This window comes from Carassius gibelio, chromosome A4 (assembly GCF_023724105.1).
Source record: "Carassius gibelio isolate Cgi1373 ecotype wild population from Czech Republic chromosome A4, carGib1.2-hapl.c, whole genome shotgun sequence".
NCBI classification, from domain to species: Eukaryota; Metazoa; Chordata; class Actinopteri; order Cypriniformes; family Cyprinidae; genus Carassius; species Carassius gibelio.
Window position 1 is genome coordinate 10,097,347 of NC_068374.1, and position 19,165 is coordinate 10,116,511.

The 19,165-nt window shown below is 35.7% G+C and overlaps 2 protein-coding genes and 1 long non-coding RNA gene across 3 annotated transcripts in view; 2 read left to right on the plus strand and 1 right to left on the minus strand.

Annotated features, from left to right (window-relative positions):
- Window positions 1-15,120, minus strand: part of LOC127969855 (NACHT, LRR and PYD domains-containing protein 3-like) — a 63,208-nt gene extending 48,088 nt beyond the window's left edge. The window contains exons 1-6 of the mRNA XM_052571981.1: window positions 14,985-15,120; window positions 14,451-14,532; window positions 13,218-13,331; window positions 5,781-5,894; window positions 3,897-5,681; window positions 337-510 (exon numbers count right to left, since the gene is read on the minus strand). Of these exons, the coding sequence (XP_052427941.1) occupies window positions 337-510; window positions 3,897-5,681; window positions 5,781-5,894; window positions 13,218-13,331; window positions 14,451-14,500 (2,237 nt within the window). The 5' untranslated portion in view covers window positions 14,501-14,532; window positions 14,985-15,120. The remainder of the gene's footprint in view (window positions 1-336; window positions 511-3,896; window positions 5,682-5,780; window positions 5,895-13,217; window positions 13,332-14,450; window positions 14,533-14,984) is intronic.
- On the plus strand, window positions 8,938-12,890 carry LOC127969531 (sterile alpha motif domain-containing protein 3-like). The gene is made up of 7 exons (XM_052571573.1): window positions 8,938-9,539; window positions 9,633-9,720; window positions 9,818-9,973; window positions 11,162-11,368; window positions 11,480-11,648; window positions 11,753-11,832; window positions 12,008-12,890. The coding sequence occupies exons 1-7, from the start codon at window positions 9,523-9,525 to the stop codon at window positions 12,152-12,154; spliced, it is 864 nt and encodes a 287-aa protein (XP_052427533.1). The 5' UTR covers window positions 8,938-9,522; the 3' UTR covers window positions 12,155-12,890.
- Window positions 15,121-16,413: 1,293 nt separating the features above from the next.
- Window positions 16,414-17,679, plus strand: LOC127970207 (uncharacterized). The gene is made up of 3 exons (XR_008156553.1): window positions 16,414-16,510; window positions 16,896-16,971; window positions 17,532-17,679. It is a non-coding gene; the product is annotated as an uncharacterized LOC127970207 (long non-coding RNA).
- Window positions 17,680-19,165: the final 1,486 nt, after the last annotated feature.

Here is a 19,165-nt window from a genome sequence, read left to right on the forward strand (position 1 = left end):
TAATCTGATCCAAACCGTGAGTATTGTGATTCTTTGCACCACTACTAAACACTAGAGTTTACAGTAACTTTGTTATTTGGATACTGATTTGATGTCTTGTGTCTAACCACAACAGACACTGAACAGGACACATCACCACTAATTATTTGGGCAGATTGCCCCCCCAATGTTTGATATTCTTCATGCCGCTCTGCTGCACTCCTTTACACACCTGTTGGCTTCGGATAACAAAATACTTACTTGGTCTGCCTCAGCTGTCTAACATTGTTTTTATCAAGGTCAAAATGGTTAAGACAGGCAAATATTTCGTTAATTATTTTATGGAAAATAATTTACCTCAGTATCTCCAGCTGACAGTTTGGACTCTTAAGTCCGTCAGAAAGAAGCTTCACTCCAGAATCCTGCAGGTCATTGTTACTCAGGTCCAGTTCTCTCAGGACAGAGTTTGAGGATTGTAGAGCTGAAGACAAACTTTCACAGGACTGAGCAGTGAGATTACATCCACATAGTCTGTGTAAAGAACAAAACAAACAGCAATATGACTTTACTTACTGTGTTTATTAATTTGTCAGGGCTTTGACAGTGTGATACAGTTCAAGTAAACTCAATGATCAGTGAATATATCTGATGGTTTTTGCTTTAAGAAAGAATGTAAGGCTATAACACAACATTTAATGGCATTCATTAGATTTTAAATACAGTGGGGATCGAAAGTTTAGGCACCCCTTGCAGAATCTGTGAAAATATGAGTAATTTTCAAAAAATAAGAGAGATCATACTAAATGTATGATCTCTCTATGAGTAGCGTTCTTCAGAAAAATCTTTAAGGTCCTGCAGAATCTTCAGTTTTCCAGCATCTTTGCATATTTGAACCCTTTCCAGCAGTGACTGTATGATTTTGAGATACATCTTTTCAGACTGAGGACATTTGAGGGACTCAAACACAACTATTTAAAAAGATTCAAACATTCACTAATGCTCCAGAAGGAAACAAGATGCATTAAGATGCTGGGGGGTGAAAACTTTTGGAATTTGAAGATCAAGGTAAATTGTACTTAATTTGTGTACCGGGAAACATACAAGTATGTTTCGGTGGCTTACGAAGGGCAGAACTAAATGGAAAAAAATTATATTTCGACAAATTTGGCCATCTTCATCGTGTTCAAAAGTTTTCACCCCCCAGCTCTTAATGCACCTTGTTTCCTTCTGGAGCATCAGTGAATGTTTGAATCTTTTTAAATAGTTTTGTTTGAGTCCCTCAAATGTCCTTAGTGTGAAAAGATGCATCTCAAAATCATAAAGTCGCTGCTTGAAAGGGTTCAAATATGCAAAGATGCTGGAAAACTGAAGAATCTGCAGGACCTTAAAGATTTTTCTGAAGAACGCTGCTCAGTTTAACTGTTCAGAACAAACAAGGGACTCATGCACAACCATCACAAAACAGAAAAACAGTCGAGGATCATCAGGGAACAGAACACAGGATTAAGAACCAAGGGTTCCCAAACTTTTGAGTGGGGTTATTTTAATAATTTCAGCATTTATTTTGTCTTGTGGACTAAATGTTAATATCTTTTATGTACAATATCTTACTCAGGACAGTACTAAATAAAATATAACATGCATTTAGTATGATCTCTCTTATTTTTTGAAAATTACTCGCATTTTCACAGAACCTGCAAAGGGTGCCCAAACTTTCGATCCCCACTTGTATGTGTTTTATGAAGAATTGAAGTACTGAAACACATGTCACTGCAAGGCAAGAGAAGGGAGAGTGGATCCAGTTGCAGAAAGTTTGTATTTTATTTTATTTTTTGTTCAATATGGAGAACCAAACTATAAGAACCAAACTAGACACAGGTAACAAACTAATCAGATGTGGGCCAGACCTGGGCCGAAACTGCTTGCTGTCTGGGTAATTACGCAATTTTTATGTCACTGCACGTGCACAGTAATTTCCAGTATTGGTTTTCATTCCGATCAAGCTTTTATGTGTCCTCTCGCTCGGATTACAAAATTAATAAACTACCCCTTACAATCCGATTTAAATTTTAGTTAGATCTGGCTAATTCAGTCAGATTGACCTGTTTACATGTGAATTTTTTAATTCTGTTTGTGCTTCTAGTCCTATTACGATCGGATCAGTAGGGTCCATCTAAACGCAGCTAATGATTCAGATTACCAAATCTGGATTAAAAGTACTCTGAATGAAACGGTATTAAACAACATAGGTTACAGATCCATAGAGATCAAATGGTGAAACAATCATCATGGAGTGTTTTCTCATGATTTTAAGTGTTTTCATTTAAAAAGACAGAGAACGTCTCAAAATATGACTGTAACCATGGTTCCCTGAGAGGAGGAACAGGACACTGTGTCTTGGATTGATGTTATGGGGAAGTTCATCAGCGTTTCTGGTGTCTGAAGCATGTGTGCAAACAAAACAATTCTATTGGTAGACGACATTCTATGATGTCATTACCGGAGCGCCATGAATATAAAAGAGCACCTGCAAAGTACACCATCAGTTTTTTTGTCTTCAGGAGCTGCTTGTTTGTATGCACATGGAAGATAAATGCTGAATGCACTCATTACATTGCATTCAAAATAAGCACTGTTCTTGCATTATTCTATCCAGCAGGATGAGATAATAATAATAATAATTACTGCTGAAATAACAAATGGCAGCTTCCGTCCTAGGCTTCTAAGTGGGAAGGCAAATATTATTAATTTTCCTGCTCTGCTGAACACCTTGCGACTTTTAACAAGACATATGCAAAGCAAGACAGGCCTGTGAGTCCCTGCACAGCACTGAATCTGTCCAGACGCTGCTCACCAGTGTTTCTGGAGGATGTGTCCTCTCCTCTCTGAAAATAGGATTGCAAGGGCTCTTTCTGTCACTTGTTTCAGAGAATATACTAAGTAGTGCTCCCTAACACTAGCACTCTATTTTATTTCTATTCTGCCGATTTGTTTGCTTCTATTTATGATACATAAAAAACTTGAACCTCTGACAGTAACACTATTCTATCTATCTTCTATCTTCATTCTTATTATTTATGAAAAAAATAATAATACTTGCTAAGCGTGCTGCTAATGTAATATTGTTGCTCTTTTGTTGGTTTGATTGCTTCTATTGTCCTCATTTGTAAGTTGCTTTTGATAAAAGCGTCTGATAATTGACTAAATGTAAATGTAAATGTTTTCTTAGGGTCTAAGAATAATTAGAATTATGTTCCCCTGTGAATGAGCTTCTTGTTAGGAGCCGCTGAATTCTGTGTACTGATCCAAGTATATTATACATGTTGTATATGTTAAACAAATTGTATATTATTTATTTATTTATTTATTTATTTCCAAATGTTGTCCTTGGCTATAGATTTTCTACACTTTCTTACCAGCTTTTTTCTCATGTATCTTCTTAATAAGATAATTAACATTTAAATTGATGAAAATTTGCTCATTATTCATTTGTGATATAATAAGCAAACGTGAACAGATTAAACAACATGAATGATGATCTGACTCCAGCTGTGATTAAAGAAACCAAATGTGAAAATTAAGCTAATTCAAATGTCAAAAATTCTAATTTAATGCGGACAATAAAAAAAAAACATATAAACATCGTTAGAAATCTGTTTGCTGTCAGTTTTGACCCCCTCACATTCATTCCTTCATCTTCATCTTCCACACTGAGCTCTTCATCATTAGCTCTCACACAGAAACACACACTTTCTCAGCTGCTTTAGTTTGTGTCTCACACACATCTCCTGCTCACTGCCAGTAATGTGATTCTCTGAGATTTTCCCCATTTTTGTTTCTTTGGTAAAAAAGCACATGCGATCATGCAAATGTGATCATGTTTTGAAAGTGCAGTGATTGTATTCAGTGTTACTCACCGAACTGATCTGGATTCTTTCACCACAGGTAACAGATTCTGAAGAACATCATCTGCTGTGTGTTGTGCTCCAATAAACTGTTTCAGATCAAACACATCCATCTTCTGCTCTGATGTCAGCAACACATAAACCAGAGCTGACCACTGTGAAGAGGAGAGTTTGGTTCCTCTTATTTCTCCAGATTTCAGATAACCTTGGATCTCCTGCATCAGTGAATCATCACCCAGTTCATTCAGACAGTGAAACAGATTGATGGACTTCTCCGGAGAGTGATTCTCTCTGATCTTCTGTTTGATGAACTGAACTGTTTCATCTTTGTTGTAGGAGCAGCTTCCTGTCTGTGTCAGTAGTTTTTGTAAGAGAGTCTGATTGGACTCCACTGAGAGACCCAGAAGAAAACGCAGGAGAAGATCCAGATGTCCATTCTCACTCTTTAAGACCTCTTTTAAAGATCTCTGATGCAACTCAGATAGTGAATTATATTTCTTGTGGTTAAAGATCTTAGACACTACACTCTGTTTGGTTTGGTCAAACACATTGATGTTGTTGATTGTAAACGAAAGATGCCCATACAGAGCTGCTAGATGTTCCTGAAGACTCAGATGAACAAAGCAGAAGACTTTCCCCTGATACAAGCCCAACTCCTCTCTGAAGATCTGAGTGCACAATCCTGAGTACACTGATGCTTCTGTCTCATCAATGCCACACTCTCTCAGGTCTTCATCATAGAAGATCAGGTTTCCTTTCATAAGCTGCTCAAATGCCAGTTTCCCCAGTTTGAGGATAATTTCTTCATCTGTCACCTTCTTCTCATAGTCCTTCTGATGTTTGATGTTGGTCTGAAGGACCAGGAAGTGTGTGTACATCTGAGTGAGAGTCTTGGGAATCTCTCCACTCTCTGCTCGACTCAACATCTTCTCCAGAACAGCGGCTGAGATCCAGCAGAAGACTGGGATGTGGCACATGATGTAGAGACTCCTTGATGACTTCAGGTGTGAGATGATCCTGTCGGCCAGACTCTGATCACTGATTCTCTTCCTGAAGTATTCCTCCTTCTGTGGCTCATTGAAGCCTCGTACCTCTGTCACTCGATGGACACATTCAGAGGGGACGAGATCAGCTGCTGCTGGTCTGGAGGTGATCCAGATGAGAGCAGAGGGAAGCAGATTCCCCACAATGAGGTTCATCAGCAGCTCGTCCACTGAGGCTGATTCAGATATATTACACAGTTTCACTTTACTCTTAAAGTTCAGAGACAGACGACACTCATCCAGACCATCAAAGATGAACAACACTTTATATTCTTCACTGGATATCTCCATTTCTTTTGTTTCAGGGAAGAAGACATGAAGAAGATCTGAAAGACTGAGTGTTTTGTCCTTCATCAGGTTGATTTCTCTGAAAGGAAGTGGAAATATGAGCTGGACATCCTGATTCTCTTTCCCTTCAGCCCAGTCCAGGATGAACTTCTGCACAGAGACTGTTTTTCCAATGCCAGCGACTCCTTTTGTCAGCACAGTTCTGATGACTTTGTCTTGTCCAGGTAAAGGTCTAAAGATGTCACTGCATTTGATGGCTTTGTCCTCTGTTACTGTTCTCCTGGATTGTGTCTCAATCTGTCTCACCTCATGCTCATTACTGATCTGTCCACTCTCACTCTCTGTGATGTAGAGCTCTGTGTAGATCTCATTCAGCAGTGTTGGGTTTCTCTGAGTCGCTGTTCCCTCACACAGACACTCAAACTTCTTCAGCAGATTTGATCTAAACGTGTTGAGGACTCTATTGCTGTAAAATAGAAATTCAACATTATTAGATGAGTTAAAAAGCACAATGTCTTATGTTGTATTATATGTTCATATCATGTCTCTTACAGAAATGTTATACCTGGGATTAGTCTGTGTATCTCCACTGTTAAACTTCATTAGTTCAATCATAGACGTGTCACTCTTCACAGACACACAGCTGGACTCTGCTTCTGATCTCTTCTGTCGAACTGAACTAAAACAGAGAAACACTGAAGTTCATTATTTAACACTACAACCGCCACGGGGTAAATTTTACCCACGTACAGTAAAACTGTATTTACATGGCTAAAGAACATATTATTTCACCGTATTATGCCACTGTCTTCACAAAGAATTGTCTAGAGTCATGAAATGATTATGTCTTTTCATCAACTATATTTTTATCCTGTTGTTTCATGTTCAAGATGTTTTTAATGCAGGCTACATGAATCATAACAGTCAGTAGACTAAGAAAATACATGTATTATATAGGTTGGTAAATTTGACCCGCTGCTGCTTATAGGTATAAATGCTCAGTTTTTTTTTTTTTGGGGGGGGGGGGTTATATATGTGGGTCAAATTTACCCACATATATAATACATGTATTTTCACTCTGCTTATGTTTTAACACTGTACTTTGATAGGCAACGCCTTTCACTCACTGAATTAGTGGTTATCAGTTTCATAAATTAAGTAAATAAGATGATTTCCAGATGCCAAAGAGGCATTAGAAACACTAAATGCCATCCTGGGTCGGCTCAGCATCCGATGGCACACCTGACAGTGATCCAGATATCATATTTACAGGGTTTTTAGCCTACTCAGAAATGTTCAAACTTTGGATTCATTCATTTTTGTTTTTCCATTTCTATCATTTATTGGTTGCTACTGAGTTGTTATTTATTCAAGTCTGCCTGTTTCATGTTTACATTATTAGATGAGTTAAAAAGCACAATGTCTTAGGTTGTATCATATGTTCATACACTGTCAGAAAAAAAGGTACTGTGGAGGTACAATTTTGTTCCTAGGGGAACAAAAAATATAATGGTACCTTTAAAGGTACACAGTAGGTCCTGATGGGTACAATTGTGGTCCCAAAATGAGTTATAAAGGTACAACTTTTGAGATACAGATGTGAAAGGTACATTTTTGTACCTTGGAATTACTTTATTTATATATATATATATATATTTATTTTAAGTTTAGCCCCAATTAGAGTAGGCCTATGTGTTTTTCTTTCTTTTCTTTTTTTTTATTACTTTAATGTGCCTCAACTCATGATAACATCAATACATATTACATTTCTTTAAATGTAAAAAATACATTTTCAAACAGTGTACTTGTCCCCTGCCTGTAAAATGAGACAGATATAATAAAAAAAACATAAAGCTAATGAAATTATTAAATTAAATATTTTGAATAACTGTTAAGGTTTTTTGTTGTTATTGTTGTTGTTGTTATATTATAGTAGTCAGAAAAGCTTTTTTTATTAAATGTATTTTTATTAATTTAAAACTTTTAAATTTTGACCTTTGAATTATTACATTTTTAAGACGCTGAATGACATTTGGAATAAGGACAATGCGGAATGGCAAGATTTAATTATACTCAAGTAATTATATTCAAAACGTGCTCCTGCAGACGTTACCGTTGATGTCGCTTTAAGAAAATTTCCCTCGCTTGGCTTGAGCCGTTCAGTTTAGGTGATTGATGCGGAGTGCGGACGTGCTCTGACGGAACCTCGCACGGTTTTCAACGTGGAGTCAATATTTCTCAGGTAAATGCGGCATAATGTTATATAATCTTATTTATACACGTGGGACGCCATGTTCGGTTAATTTTGTTGAACTTGATGTTCCCCTGCTCTAGCCCGCTAAACATGCTTGCGTCAGACTGGCTGGTGTAAGTTAACGTTCGTTGGCCTGCAGGATGGAGCTGACTAGAATGTCTACAGCTAACTTAATAAAGGAGTTAATACAATTTGGTATCGAAGTCACTGAAGAGGAGAGGAAAAAGTTTGAAGGTGAGTAACGTTATGCTGTTACATTTTTTAAAAGTTTGAAGTGTGTAACGTTACTTGAGGATTTTCCCGGTGATATCCGTGATCTTTTTTTTATCCGCCTCTCATACCTTGTTGCTTAAATAATAATACCTATGGCCACTACGGAATATATTTGCAATATTACCATTTGTACGGTAGCTACTTAGTGATTGACGTTTTACATTTTGAGGCAAATTTTCCCGCCTTTGCGAGTATGACTACATTTTGTAATGGGCAGCAGGAGAGTTGCCCAACGCACTCCTTATCATACAGACATTTTGTGTAACGTTAGATTCAGCAAAGCAAGTGATTAATTAAGTAAAAGGACAGCATCCGAGCGAATATTTATTCGTTACAAACATGACAGTAACGTTAATTTAAGATGTTTGTAAGCGGGGGAGGTGTCGCTCTCACTTTTAAAATGTAAATTCGTCTCCTGTAGTTTTTTTTTTTCGGTAACGTGTGTTCACGGAGAGATTTTATTTTTCTGCAGTCTTTTTATTCATATCCCAAATGAGGGAACGTGAACATCATGGATTAAGCGCTGAACACTCTAATGCAGGGATCTCCAACCCTGCTCCTGGAGAGCTACCGTCCTGCAGACTTCAGTTCCAGCCCTGCTCCAACACACCTGTCTGTAATTATCAAGTAGCCCTGAACACCTTGATTAGCTGCTTCAGGTGTGTTTGATTGGGGTTGGAGCTGAAATCTGCAGGATAGTAGCTCTCCAGGAGCAGGGTTGGAGACTAATGCATTGTGTTTTTACTCATACTTAATATATAGAATATCAATTATTTTATTTATTTATTTTTTATCCAGCAGTGTATTTGATTTCTTAAACAATAAACGTTAATAGGAAAAGCTTCAAAAACACTGGTTTAGTACATGCTTCAGTTTGATGGGTAATTAAATAATACTTTTCTTCTTTTTTATGTTATAGACAATGATGTGGATGGAGAGACTGTTGACATCGGACTGAGTCAGTGATTTCATTCCTCTTTGAGGGATCATTTAAAAAAACAAGCAAAATTTCATCGATTTGTTCAGCAGATGAAGGAGACAGTGACATTAACTCTTGAACCTGTGCCTGTAGAAAGCCAGTCAAGAGCTGGAGCAAGGTAATTGCTGTTTAATAATATTTCATTTGTTTCAGAGAGCTATTTATTCTTAAAGCAAATCTTAAAAGTAGCTAGGTTATTTCCCATGCATGCTTCTCTACATTTTGCTTTGCTGTACTTTTACTAGTGCTTAGTTTATTAATTTCTTGGATCTGCAACAATGTATTAGAGGTGCCATTTTCTTTGTCAAAAATATCAACAGAAAATACAACTTGAGCAGATAAGATAACCGAAGCTTTGACATGGAGAGTGTACAGTCTCAGCCCAGGGTGCCCAGCATTTTTGGTGCATCACTATTTATGTTTACTATAGAATTATTTATTAGGTTACCACAGTGTATGAATTGACAACTAAGATGATCAAGTAATGGGTATGGCACATATTTTAAATAAAACTTGGTAAAATTCTGAAGTTAGTGTTTTTGTTTGTTAATGTAATTATTTGTCTTTTCAGTACGGTTGTTACTTTACCGTATTTGTGCTATTTTATGTATACCTGCAACTCTGCAATGTCTAAATATAACTTTCTCTTTTGCCAATAGTAATATCAGCCCATCAACAGCTTTACCTGCATTTTTTGAAGTTCCCAAGTTTCCATTTGATGTTCAGGCCAAGTTGGACCGAAAAGAATGCAGACTAACGTCATCAGACCGAAACAAAATTATTAGAACGTTGTATGAAAGCATGGCTCAGTACAAAATGTATTTCTCATTACCTATACCTGTTTTAATTGCTTACATTCCATTTTATACAACATTTAATGCTACACTCATGTGTTTAAAATATTTTTGTAGGTATCCAACTACAGAAGAGTATGTTCAAGTGGCTAAGGCCCTGACTCTGAGGTATCCCTTTTTAAAAGACAAAGAGGGCAATGGATATGTAAGTAGCTGGTTTACCTTTAATTTTCTACTTTTGGTTCTTGGTTAATGGAGTTTATTTTGTGAAACTACTTTTCTTTTTTTTTCTTTTTTTATAGCACACTTGGCACATGTCTCTGAAACGCAAGTTTAAATTTGAGCGGACACCTTTGGCTGAAGTTGAAGAAGTAAAAAGACTTAAACAGAAGTTTGGTCATTCAAAAAAGTCTCTGCAACCTGAAGAAAGCAGTGGCAAAGAAATTACAAGGCCTTTGGTGAGAGCATATTTTTATAATATTAATATTTTTACACTTGTTACCAGTGTATTGTTCTCAAATTAAAGGGTTAGTTCAACGAAAAATGAAAATTGTCATTAATGACTCACCCTCATGTCGTTCCAAACCCGTAACACCTCCGTTCATCTTCAGAACACAGTTTAAGATATTTTAGATTTAGTCCGAGAGCTCTCAGTCCCTCCATTGAAGCTGTGTGAACGGTATACTGTCCATGTCCAGAAAGGTAAGAAAAACATCATCAAAGTAGTCCATGTGACATCAGAGGGTCAGTTAGAATATTCTGAAGCATCGAAAATACATTTTGGTCCAAAAATAGTAAAAACTACGACTTTATTCAGGATTCTCTTCTCTTTCGGGTACGTGTTGAGTGCGACTGACTGCTGTGACAGTTGACGTATGACGCTGCTGACATGTTTTTTCTTTGTTACTGGGTTCACCAGAAAACACGTCAACAGCGTCGTGAACGTGCTCACAACGGACCCGGAAGAGAAGACAATGCTGAATAAAGTCGTAATTTTTGCTATTTTTGGAGCAAAATGTATTTTCGATGCTTCAAAATATTCTAACTGTCCCTCTGATGTCACATGGACTACTTTGATGATGTTTTTCTTACCTTTCTGGACATGGACAGTAGACCGTACACACAGCTTCAATGGAGGGACTGAGAGCTCTCGGACTAAATCTAAAATATCTTAAACTGTGTTCCAAAGATAAACGGAGGTCTCACGGGTTTGGAACGACATGAGGGTGAGTCATTAATGACATAATTTTCATTTTTGGGAGAACTAACCCTTTAAGTGACAAGATGCAAAAATTTTCATTATTCTCCTGAAATAACTAGGAATGCACCAAAATAAAAGTTCTCGGCCAAAACAGAAAATTCTAAATGCACAGAAATTTCCTGTCGGCGTGTTATTTCGTTGGAGCGATACACAAGTGGAATACATTTTTATGGAGCAAAATATTGAGTGGAGCATCACACTGTTCGGTGACAGCAGCTAGACAGAGAGTGAAACCTGTGTACATGCTCAGCTCATATTTTTGGCCATTTTTCTCTTTTGGCCAAAAAATGAAAATGGCTTTTTGGGCCAATAATTTTCAGCACAGAAATTTCGGTGCATCTCTAGAAATAAAATTCTATCTGTTTTGTTTTTGTCTATGCACAAGGAGATTAATGCTGTTGGAGAGGATGCTACATCAATAGAGGGACATGTGAAAGTCCTGCAGGACCAATATAGAAGGACACAGCCAGAGACTCACATTGTTGAAGATCGAATGAGGAGGACCTTTGCCTGGAGGCGGCAGGAGATTACTAGTGGTATGACTGTTGAAGATTTCGTCAACAAATATCCATTCTTGAAGAGTCCATCAGGGGTTAGTGTGCAAATTATAATTATGAAATTACAAAATCTCATTAACATGTAACACACTAAAACTGTATACAATTCTCTGATTTACTTATGCTTGTCTTTCAATTAACTGCAGCTTTATCAAGAAATTGGTTTCCTGTATAAATGTGTTCAACTGAGCCGCCATTTTCGAGAACATTTTGGACACATTACATCAAGCGTGCTACGGCTCGCTCAAGGGAAATCCCCTCTAGCAAAGCTGCACAAAGAAGCTAGAGAAGAATCTCTCTGTGAAGACCATCTTGGTAATTGACTCCTAAACTTTATTTAGCACTTTATTAAGCCTATTAAATTCTTGCCTTTGATAGATTTTTACATATTTGTTTGTGTATCACATTTTATGTTCCAGGAATTGATTTTAAAGCAGCACTTCTCATGTTGCCAGCCTTGTTCAGGGAGAACCTTGAACATTTCATTGTGCTTGGAGAGGTGCGTATATAGTTTTAAATTTCTGTGCTATCCTTAAACTGTATTTTGGCAAAATGCAAATGAGTGAATATTAATTATCTTAGTCTTTATGCATGTCAATTTTCTCTCCATCAGTTAAGTCAACTGCTGAGAAAATTTTACTGATACAGAATCTGTTTTGTGCTTTGTCATTTAGAGTGAACCATCCTCACCATATCCTACTGTTCAAGTACAGGAGACCACTGACTGGAAAACTGTGTTTACAAGAAGAGTCACTGCAGTCATCAAAGTTGATGAAATCGAAATCTGCCAGGCAAACCTTTGCGTTCTTTATGGTGTTTAAGATTTGAAGGAAAACATCAATATTTTAAACAGGTTGCCAGCACGTGTAGAAATATTGTTAACATTTCATCCACTTTAAGTAATCGACATCAACACAGACAATGTTGGGAATTGTCTTCTGTTCATATGTTGGGGGAATATGAGAGAGTTGCTGGATGTTGTGTGAGCACACCATTTCGATCTTTGCCTGTGGCTCTACAGCATTCAGTGAAAGCAAATAAGAAGTACAGCCATGTCAATTTTGAAGGCAAACAACTTCAACGAGTAACAGAAGTAGTGCTTAATGATGTCATACTGTGTTAAAGATGTGTTTACTGTGGGTCATCTGCATGCAGAAGCTGTTCCATTGTTTTTTCAGATTAAGTACATTCTTAACATAGACACAGACTGGTTATCGTGTGGCAAGCTTTTAATTCCGGTTTCTTTTTGTCGTCATTTTTATTCATACTGTGTGAAATGTGAGAATGAATGGACTGTCCTCTTGCCAGGTGGAGAGGTTGATTACCAGGCATTAGACACGTACCACGTTGATGACAAGTTATTTATTAGCACTAGATACACTTGCTGAAGACAAACTGCTGCAAACGTCAAAATGTGCAGTACTTGATGTAGCCTGTGTAGTAAGGCTGTTTTACTTGTTTGAGTTTTTCTGAGTTTTTCATTGAATAGCTAGTTTTTTCTTGACATGCTTGCTGTTGTGAGATGTAATGAAATCTTTTTAAAAGAACATTTCTAAATAAAATTGTCTATTTGTTAGCCAAGGTATTTATTTATTTATGCATGCACACAGACACCAAAATAATCAAAATGGTTAGACAGTATCCTGAGGATGCTTTTAATAAGGTATACTTTTTTTGCCGCCTTTGCAAAATTGTTCCTTGGGGTACAAAATTGTCCCTTAAATGGTACAAAGATAGAAGGTACAATTTTGTACCTCTGACTAGAGGTACAAAATTGTACCCTTCAGGGTACCACCCCAAGCGACGGCCACTTGTACCTTAAAAGGTACAGTTTTGTACCTTTCTTTCTGAGAGTGTATCATGTCTCTTACAGAAATGTTATACCTGAGATCAGTCTGTGTATCTCCACTGTTAAACTGCATTGGCTGATCCATAGACCAGTCACTCTTAACAGACACACAGCTGGAGTCTGCTTCTGATCTCTTCTGATGAACTGATCTAAAACAGAACAGATTTAACCATTTATTATGAGAATCGTCGGTAACACTTTATAATAACTTTTGTTAATAAATCATTAACAAACAACATATAATGCCTAAAAGATCGTTAGTGTATATTTTCATATTGCGAGAAACATGAGATAATGTCCTTGTTAGGGTTTGCAAATTAAAAAAATACCTAATGATTAACAGATCATAATTTAATGTAAATTAAATGTTTACAAATATCATTAAACTTTCAATTGATCAAATGGTTTGAACTTTGATTTTGACAGATGGTTTACAATGCTTTAAAGCTTCATTAATAAATCATTAACAAACATTATACAATGCTTAACTGATCTTGAATTCATGCTTACAAGTTTTGTTAATCTTTTAATTTATACTATAATGCACTTTTCAAAATCTTAAAATAATTTTGACATAAATTATACAGTGATGACATGCTTATTTGTTAATTAACTCAATGCTAACAAATATGCAAATTACACATTTTGTGAAAAAAGAATTTGCTTAAATTTACTGATTAAGCTCTTTTTTCTTTTGTAAAAATTAGCATTAATATGTGAACTGAATTTCACTGAATCATACATCAGCAAGAGAAAACAAATTTTTTTCAAGAAAATATGTTTAGTACATTTATTTATCAAAACAATGTAATATAACCGTACACTTTTGACCTCTTAACCACCCCTTAAATCTACCTAAACTACCAAAAACTGTACCTAACCTTTACCCGTATCAAACCTTATGAATTAAAAGTTTAATGACATTTGTAAGCATTGTAATTTACATGAATTATCGTCATTAGGTATTGTTTAATAAGTGTAGTAAACACTAACAAGCACATTATTTTATGTTTCTAGCTATGTGAATGTATATTAACTAATGAGCCATTAAGCATTATATAAATGTTTGTTAATGATTTATTAATGAAACTATTATAAAGTGTTACCGAATAATCTTAATATAAAATCTTCATAAAGTATCAGCCTAGCAGGCTTGGGGGCTTTATGGTGTTATTGTTTTGGATAAATATTAAACTTCATTCATTTATGTTTCATGTAGACAGCCATCTCTTTTCATAATAGATTATTTAATGTGTTTCTCAAAGTACCTGTGTGCTGGAAACAGATCTTCATCTCCAGATGTTTGTTTCTCCTCCATGATGGATCTCAACAGTTTGATCTGCACGGACTCTAAATGGAGAGACATACAATCACACAAACTAATCAAAGCTAATCAAACAGCCTTCATCCGCCTTATTTGGGAAGTAAGCTGTTTTCTGTGAATGAGAGAGGCTTTTGATGCATCAGCTGCTACAGTTACAGGGTAGGACACAGAATAAAACTGTGCGCTACAAACCAGTTCTATGCTTATAATATTATATGCTTATAGTTAAAATAATTAGATAAATACCAGTGTGCGACATCGAGCAGCATGACAGTGTTTTTGTACCGTTAAATAACGGAAACAAATGCCTCGCGCGTTCTTAAATTAATGCGCACATGTGATGAATGATAGTTAGAGGAATAGACTGTAAACCTCTTTCACTCAAATACATAAGTTCAGACATATATTTTTAACACAAATGTTGGAAACACACAAGAAACTTGTTAATTTGCTCTCGGGTGTAAAATATCATACATACCGCTTCACATTCCCATCTGGTCACTACACACCAACTCCTGCTTTAGCATTTATAGGTCGATTCTATTAAAGATTTAAATATATTTTCTATTCTAAATAATCGATCCTGTCTGTTTAAAATGGCCACATCAACTCCGCTCCCTTACTTTCACTTTCATTTATGAGCGCCTGCCAGGTCCCCGGAAAATGTTCTTCAAGACTGCACTCTTTCATCACGACTAGATGATGTGCGTGATTATGAAAGACATTACAGGACATTTTTAAGAGGATTGCTCGTTGCATACACTCTTGAAAATTTCAACAAATTTAAGCTTCAAATAATGAAGCTCAAAGGTTGCATTAAATTTTAAATTAAAGTCTCCACACATTTATTTGTTTAACTCATAGGTTTAAATCTAGTCAAATTTTTTTTTATTTTTTTTTTTATCTCTGTCAGTTGACATGACTGTATAGTATTAGTTGTTTCAACTTAAGCCTGGAACACACTACACAACTTCTGAGTTATAGTCTGAAGAAGTTGACGCTAGTTGCTGAAAGTCAGTCTGCAGATCTGAGTTGACAGAATTCATAGAAAATCATGTAGCGTATGATGGATGCAGACTCTGATTTTTTTAGATTCACTATGGGAAAATGTATTGTATTAAACAAATTAATGATTTAATGACTCATTCTTAAAGCCAGACAGTGCTTTGTTTTTGAATGAATCATTTCAATGAGTCACTCATTCAGACAGTGACTTGCTTAACATGCCTAAGACTTATACACAGTACTGTATATATTAATATTTTATTATAAAAGAATATTCATCTCTTTTTTTCTTATTCAGAGTATTCAGTTGTGACAACAATCTATCTGGTTTGTCTAAACCAAGGTTGTCAGTAGTCAGTGTTTATATAATGTTTCATAACTTTTATATTCAAGTATAAATATATAGGGGGAACAGCTTCCCCTAGAAATCCTTTCCGAAATCTTTAGTGAAGTTATTTTGTCAATGGATGACTCTGCCTATTTGACAATTTCTCTGGTTTGCAGATGGTTTAGTATGGAAGCTTGTTTCCGCCACAGAAAAAAAATAAAATAATAATAATTGTGGCTTTTTATCTCACAATTCTAGCAATTGCAAGATATAAAGTCAGAATTACGAGATATAAAAAGGCAGAATTGTGAGATATAAAGTCAGAATTGCGAGATATAAAGTCAGAATTGCGAGATATAAAGTCAGAATTACGAGATATAAAGTCAGAATTGTGAGATATAAAGTCGCAATTACGAGATATAAAGTCAGAATTGCGAGATATAAAGTCAGAATTGTGAGATATAAAGTCAGAATTACGAGATATAAAGTCAGAATTGCGAGATATAAAGTCAGAATTGCGAGATATATTTCTTTTTGGTGCAACTGATGTTAACTTTGACCTTCTCGAATCCTAGGAAGCCACGAGCATAGAGGCCACGAGATACCACACAAGAGTCTCTTCCTTTTCAACATCAACAACAGAGCTTTGCGGGACATTTTCCGGCGACAAGGTTTGATCATACTTATTCTTTGACATGCTAATCATTTACCAAACGATCAGCATGTGTTAATAAAATACGTTGGGCAAGTATTAAATGTTACTTTTGGTATCGTGCGCATGCTAAGTTTGTCTATTACGTAGCCTAATCTTCTTGCATGTTAAGTGTTGATTTTATGTTTACAAAGAATGATTTTATATAATATCCAGTCCAATAGTTTACTGTCACTGAACCAAAACTGTTTTGCATCAGGACAGGAGCTTGCTTTGTTATGCACAGCATATTGACCATAAAGATACAGATATTTGGTTTTATGGCTTACATACTATAGACTTAATATTGGCCAACCAGCCTCAGTTTGATCTCGTTATTAATTTCCATTTAACTATTATTACAGAATGGACGAGTTTATCTTTTTTCTGAGAGAGAGGAACATTCCAGAAACCACCATAAAAAGGCTGGAGGAGGACAAGGTAATATTTAACAAATTAATTAACCTACTGAAAAATTTAAGGAATAGTTGACCCAAAAATGAAAATTTGGAGGAAGTGACCACTTACCATTTAGACCTACTTACAAATGTATTTCTTACTGAGATTATTTAATGTTTATTTTATAAAATGTGTAAGGCTGGAAACTTTCATGATGCTATTTTTGAACCAATAATTGGAACAAAAGGCAGTTGATGTGTATAATTCAAATATTTATCTGACTCCATTAAAGTTAAACAAAAGAGGATTACACCAAACCCAACCTACAGGAAACCAAAAGATGAAGCAAATAGGTGGAGATCAAGAGTGGGAGAAGAACATGAACATTCTCCTCAATGCATGTTTAACCAATAGTACCTAGATTGTACATTAGGATACTTTTATCTCTATTAAGTTCACCACCATACATTTCAGTTTATAGGCTGTCAGATGAGACCAAACATGGCATAGTTACATATTAGAACACCGTAAACAGTATATAGTTGAAAGCAAATGGTAAAGACGTGTCATTGAGTTGCAAATGACTCTGTCTCTCCCGACAGAACCATCCTGTGCCTGGAGTGTCCCAACAGTCCTGAATCAGCATATTGATGAAATCCCTTGCACTAGATAGGCAATAGCATACTGTGGTGATAGAGGCCATTGTGCCACATTTAATTCACATTTTTAAGTACTAGGACAGTAAAGAGTTCTGCCCATATTTGCTGAGCCCTACAATGTGTAGAATATTACATTAAAACAAATGTAGGCTTATCTAGAACATATGTGGGGTCAAATTATGTATATATATATATCTCCCTTAAATAAACCTAATATGGAATGTAAAAAAGCTATTTATTTTGTCAATAACAAAACATAAATGTTTCAAAATAGAGATATTTAATATTAAAATGGTTATGAAATGGAAAATCTAAATGTTAATTACACCTAAGTTATTACTATTCAATAAAAACATTCTGCAAGTTTTACTCACCCTCATGTTGTTCTAACCCTGTAAGACTTCGTGGACAAATTAAGATATTTTTGATCTGTCTCACTCTTCCATAAGGTTTCTATGGGATCGATATCTGACATCCCAAAATAGTCTAAGTGTCTACAGTGGCTCAACCTTCAGTTTATCAAGCGATGATAATACATTTTGTGTGCAAAAACAAACAAAAATAATGACTTTATTCAACTATTCATTTTCTTCTGTGTTGGCCTCTGAGTGAGTTCACATTGTGTAACAGCTCAGTGCCTTTAGGTTCATAATCATCATTATGATAATTAATTAAAATAATATGATTGTAAATACCAGTTTGCTATCAAGCAGCATAATTTACTGTTTTTCACATCTAATATAACTGGAAGTTGACAACTCAACACATTAAAGATTACTAAAGGCAGAGCAGTTCTTACATTAAAAATAATGTGGATACTACTGTGGGGAAGTTAATCTATGTAAAAGCACTGAAATTGATTTTAAAAATGATAAAACAAAGCTATGGGTTTTTTCTATTGATACTAACAAGCCCTATAGCATGTTCTGCTCAGAAAGGCTTGAATGCTCAATTGTGTGTGAGGCATAATGACTGACAAAAAATATGACGATAACCCCTGCCTTTTATAACAGTTTTTTTTTTTTTTTGGAAACAGCAACTCAGACTGAAATCTTTTTTTTTTTTTTTTTTTTTTTGAGTAAATGATAAAATGTTCCCTTTGTGCAAACAATTTCTTGAAGGCAGGTATATGATAAGTAGGATTATCCCAGACCTAGATGCTTGTATAAATTTTATCAACTTTTTTTGTTTATGTATTGCATAATACTCAAAAATGTGTTTATTTGCAGATTGACGTCAGTTTCCTACTGCTAATGACTGATGACCAGATGAGAAGCTATTTTCCTTCATATGGAGACAGACTGGCAGTTTTGGGATTTTGTAGGAGGCAAGAAACTGTGCCAACTTGCAGGAAGTCAAAGCTGTTTGAGCGCTGAGCAAAAACTGAGCAAAAGACAAAAAACGAACAATTCACAAACTGAAAACCAGGGCCTGAATTCATAAAGATTCTAAGAATCCTCTCAGAAACTCTTCATTTATCTTAAAAACTTTTACGTAGGAGTCTTAGCTTAAAAATGATTCGTGACCGATCTGAGAGCAACTCTGAGTAAGGAAAAGACAAAAACTTTCATCTTAGT

Excerpts from the sequence above, each read along its gene's own strand:
- LOC127969531 (XM_052571573.1), top strand. Across the intron at positions 9,721-9,817 it reads ACAAAGAGGGCAATGGATAT|CACACTTGGCACATGTCTCT; the intron begins GTAAGTAGCTGG and ends CTTTTTTTATAG. Across the intron at positions 11,369-11,479 it reads TCTTGAAGAGTCCATCAGGG|CTTTATCAAGAAATTGGTTT; the intron begins GTTAGTGTGCAA and ends AATTAACTGCAG.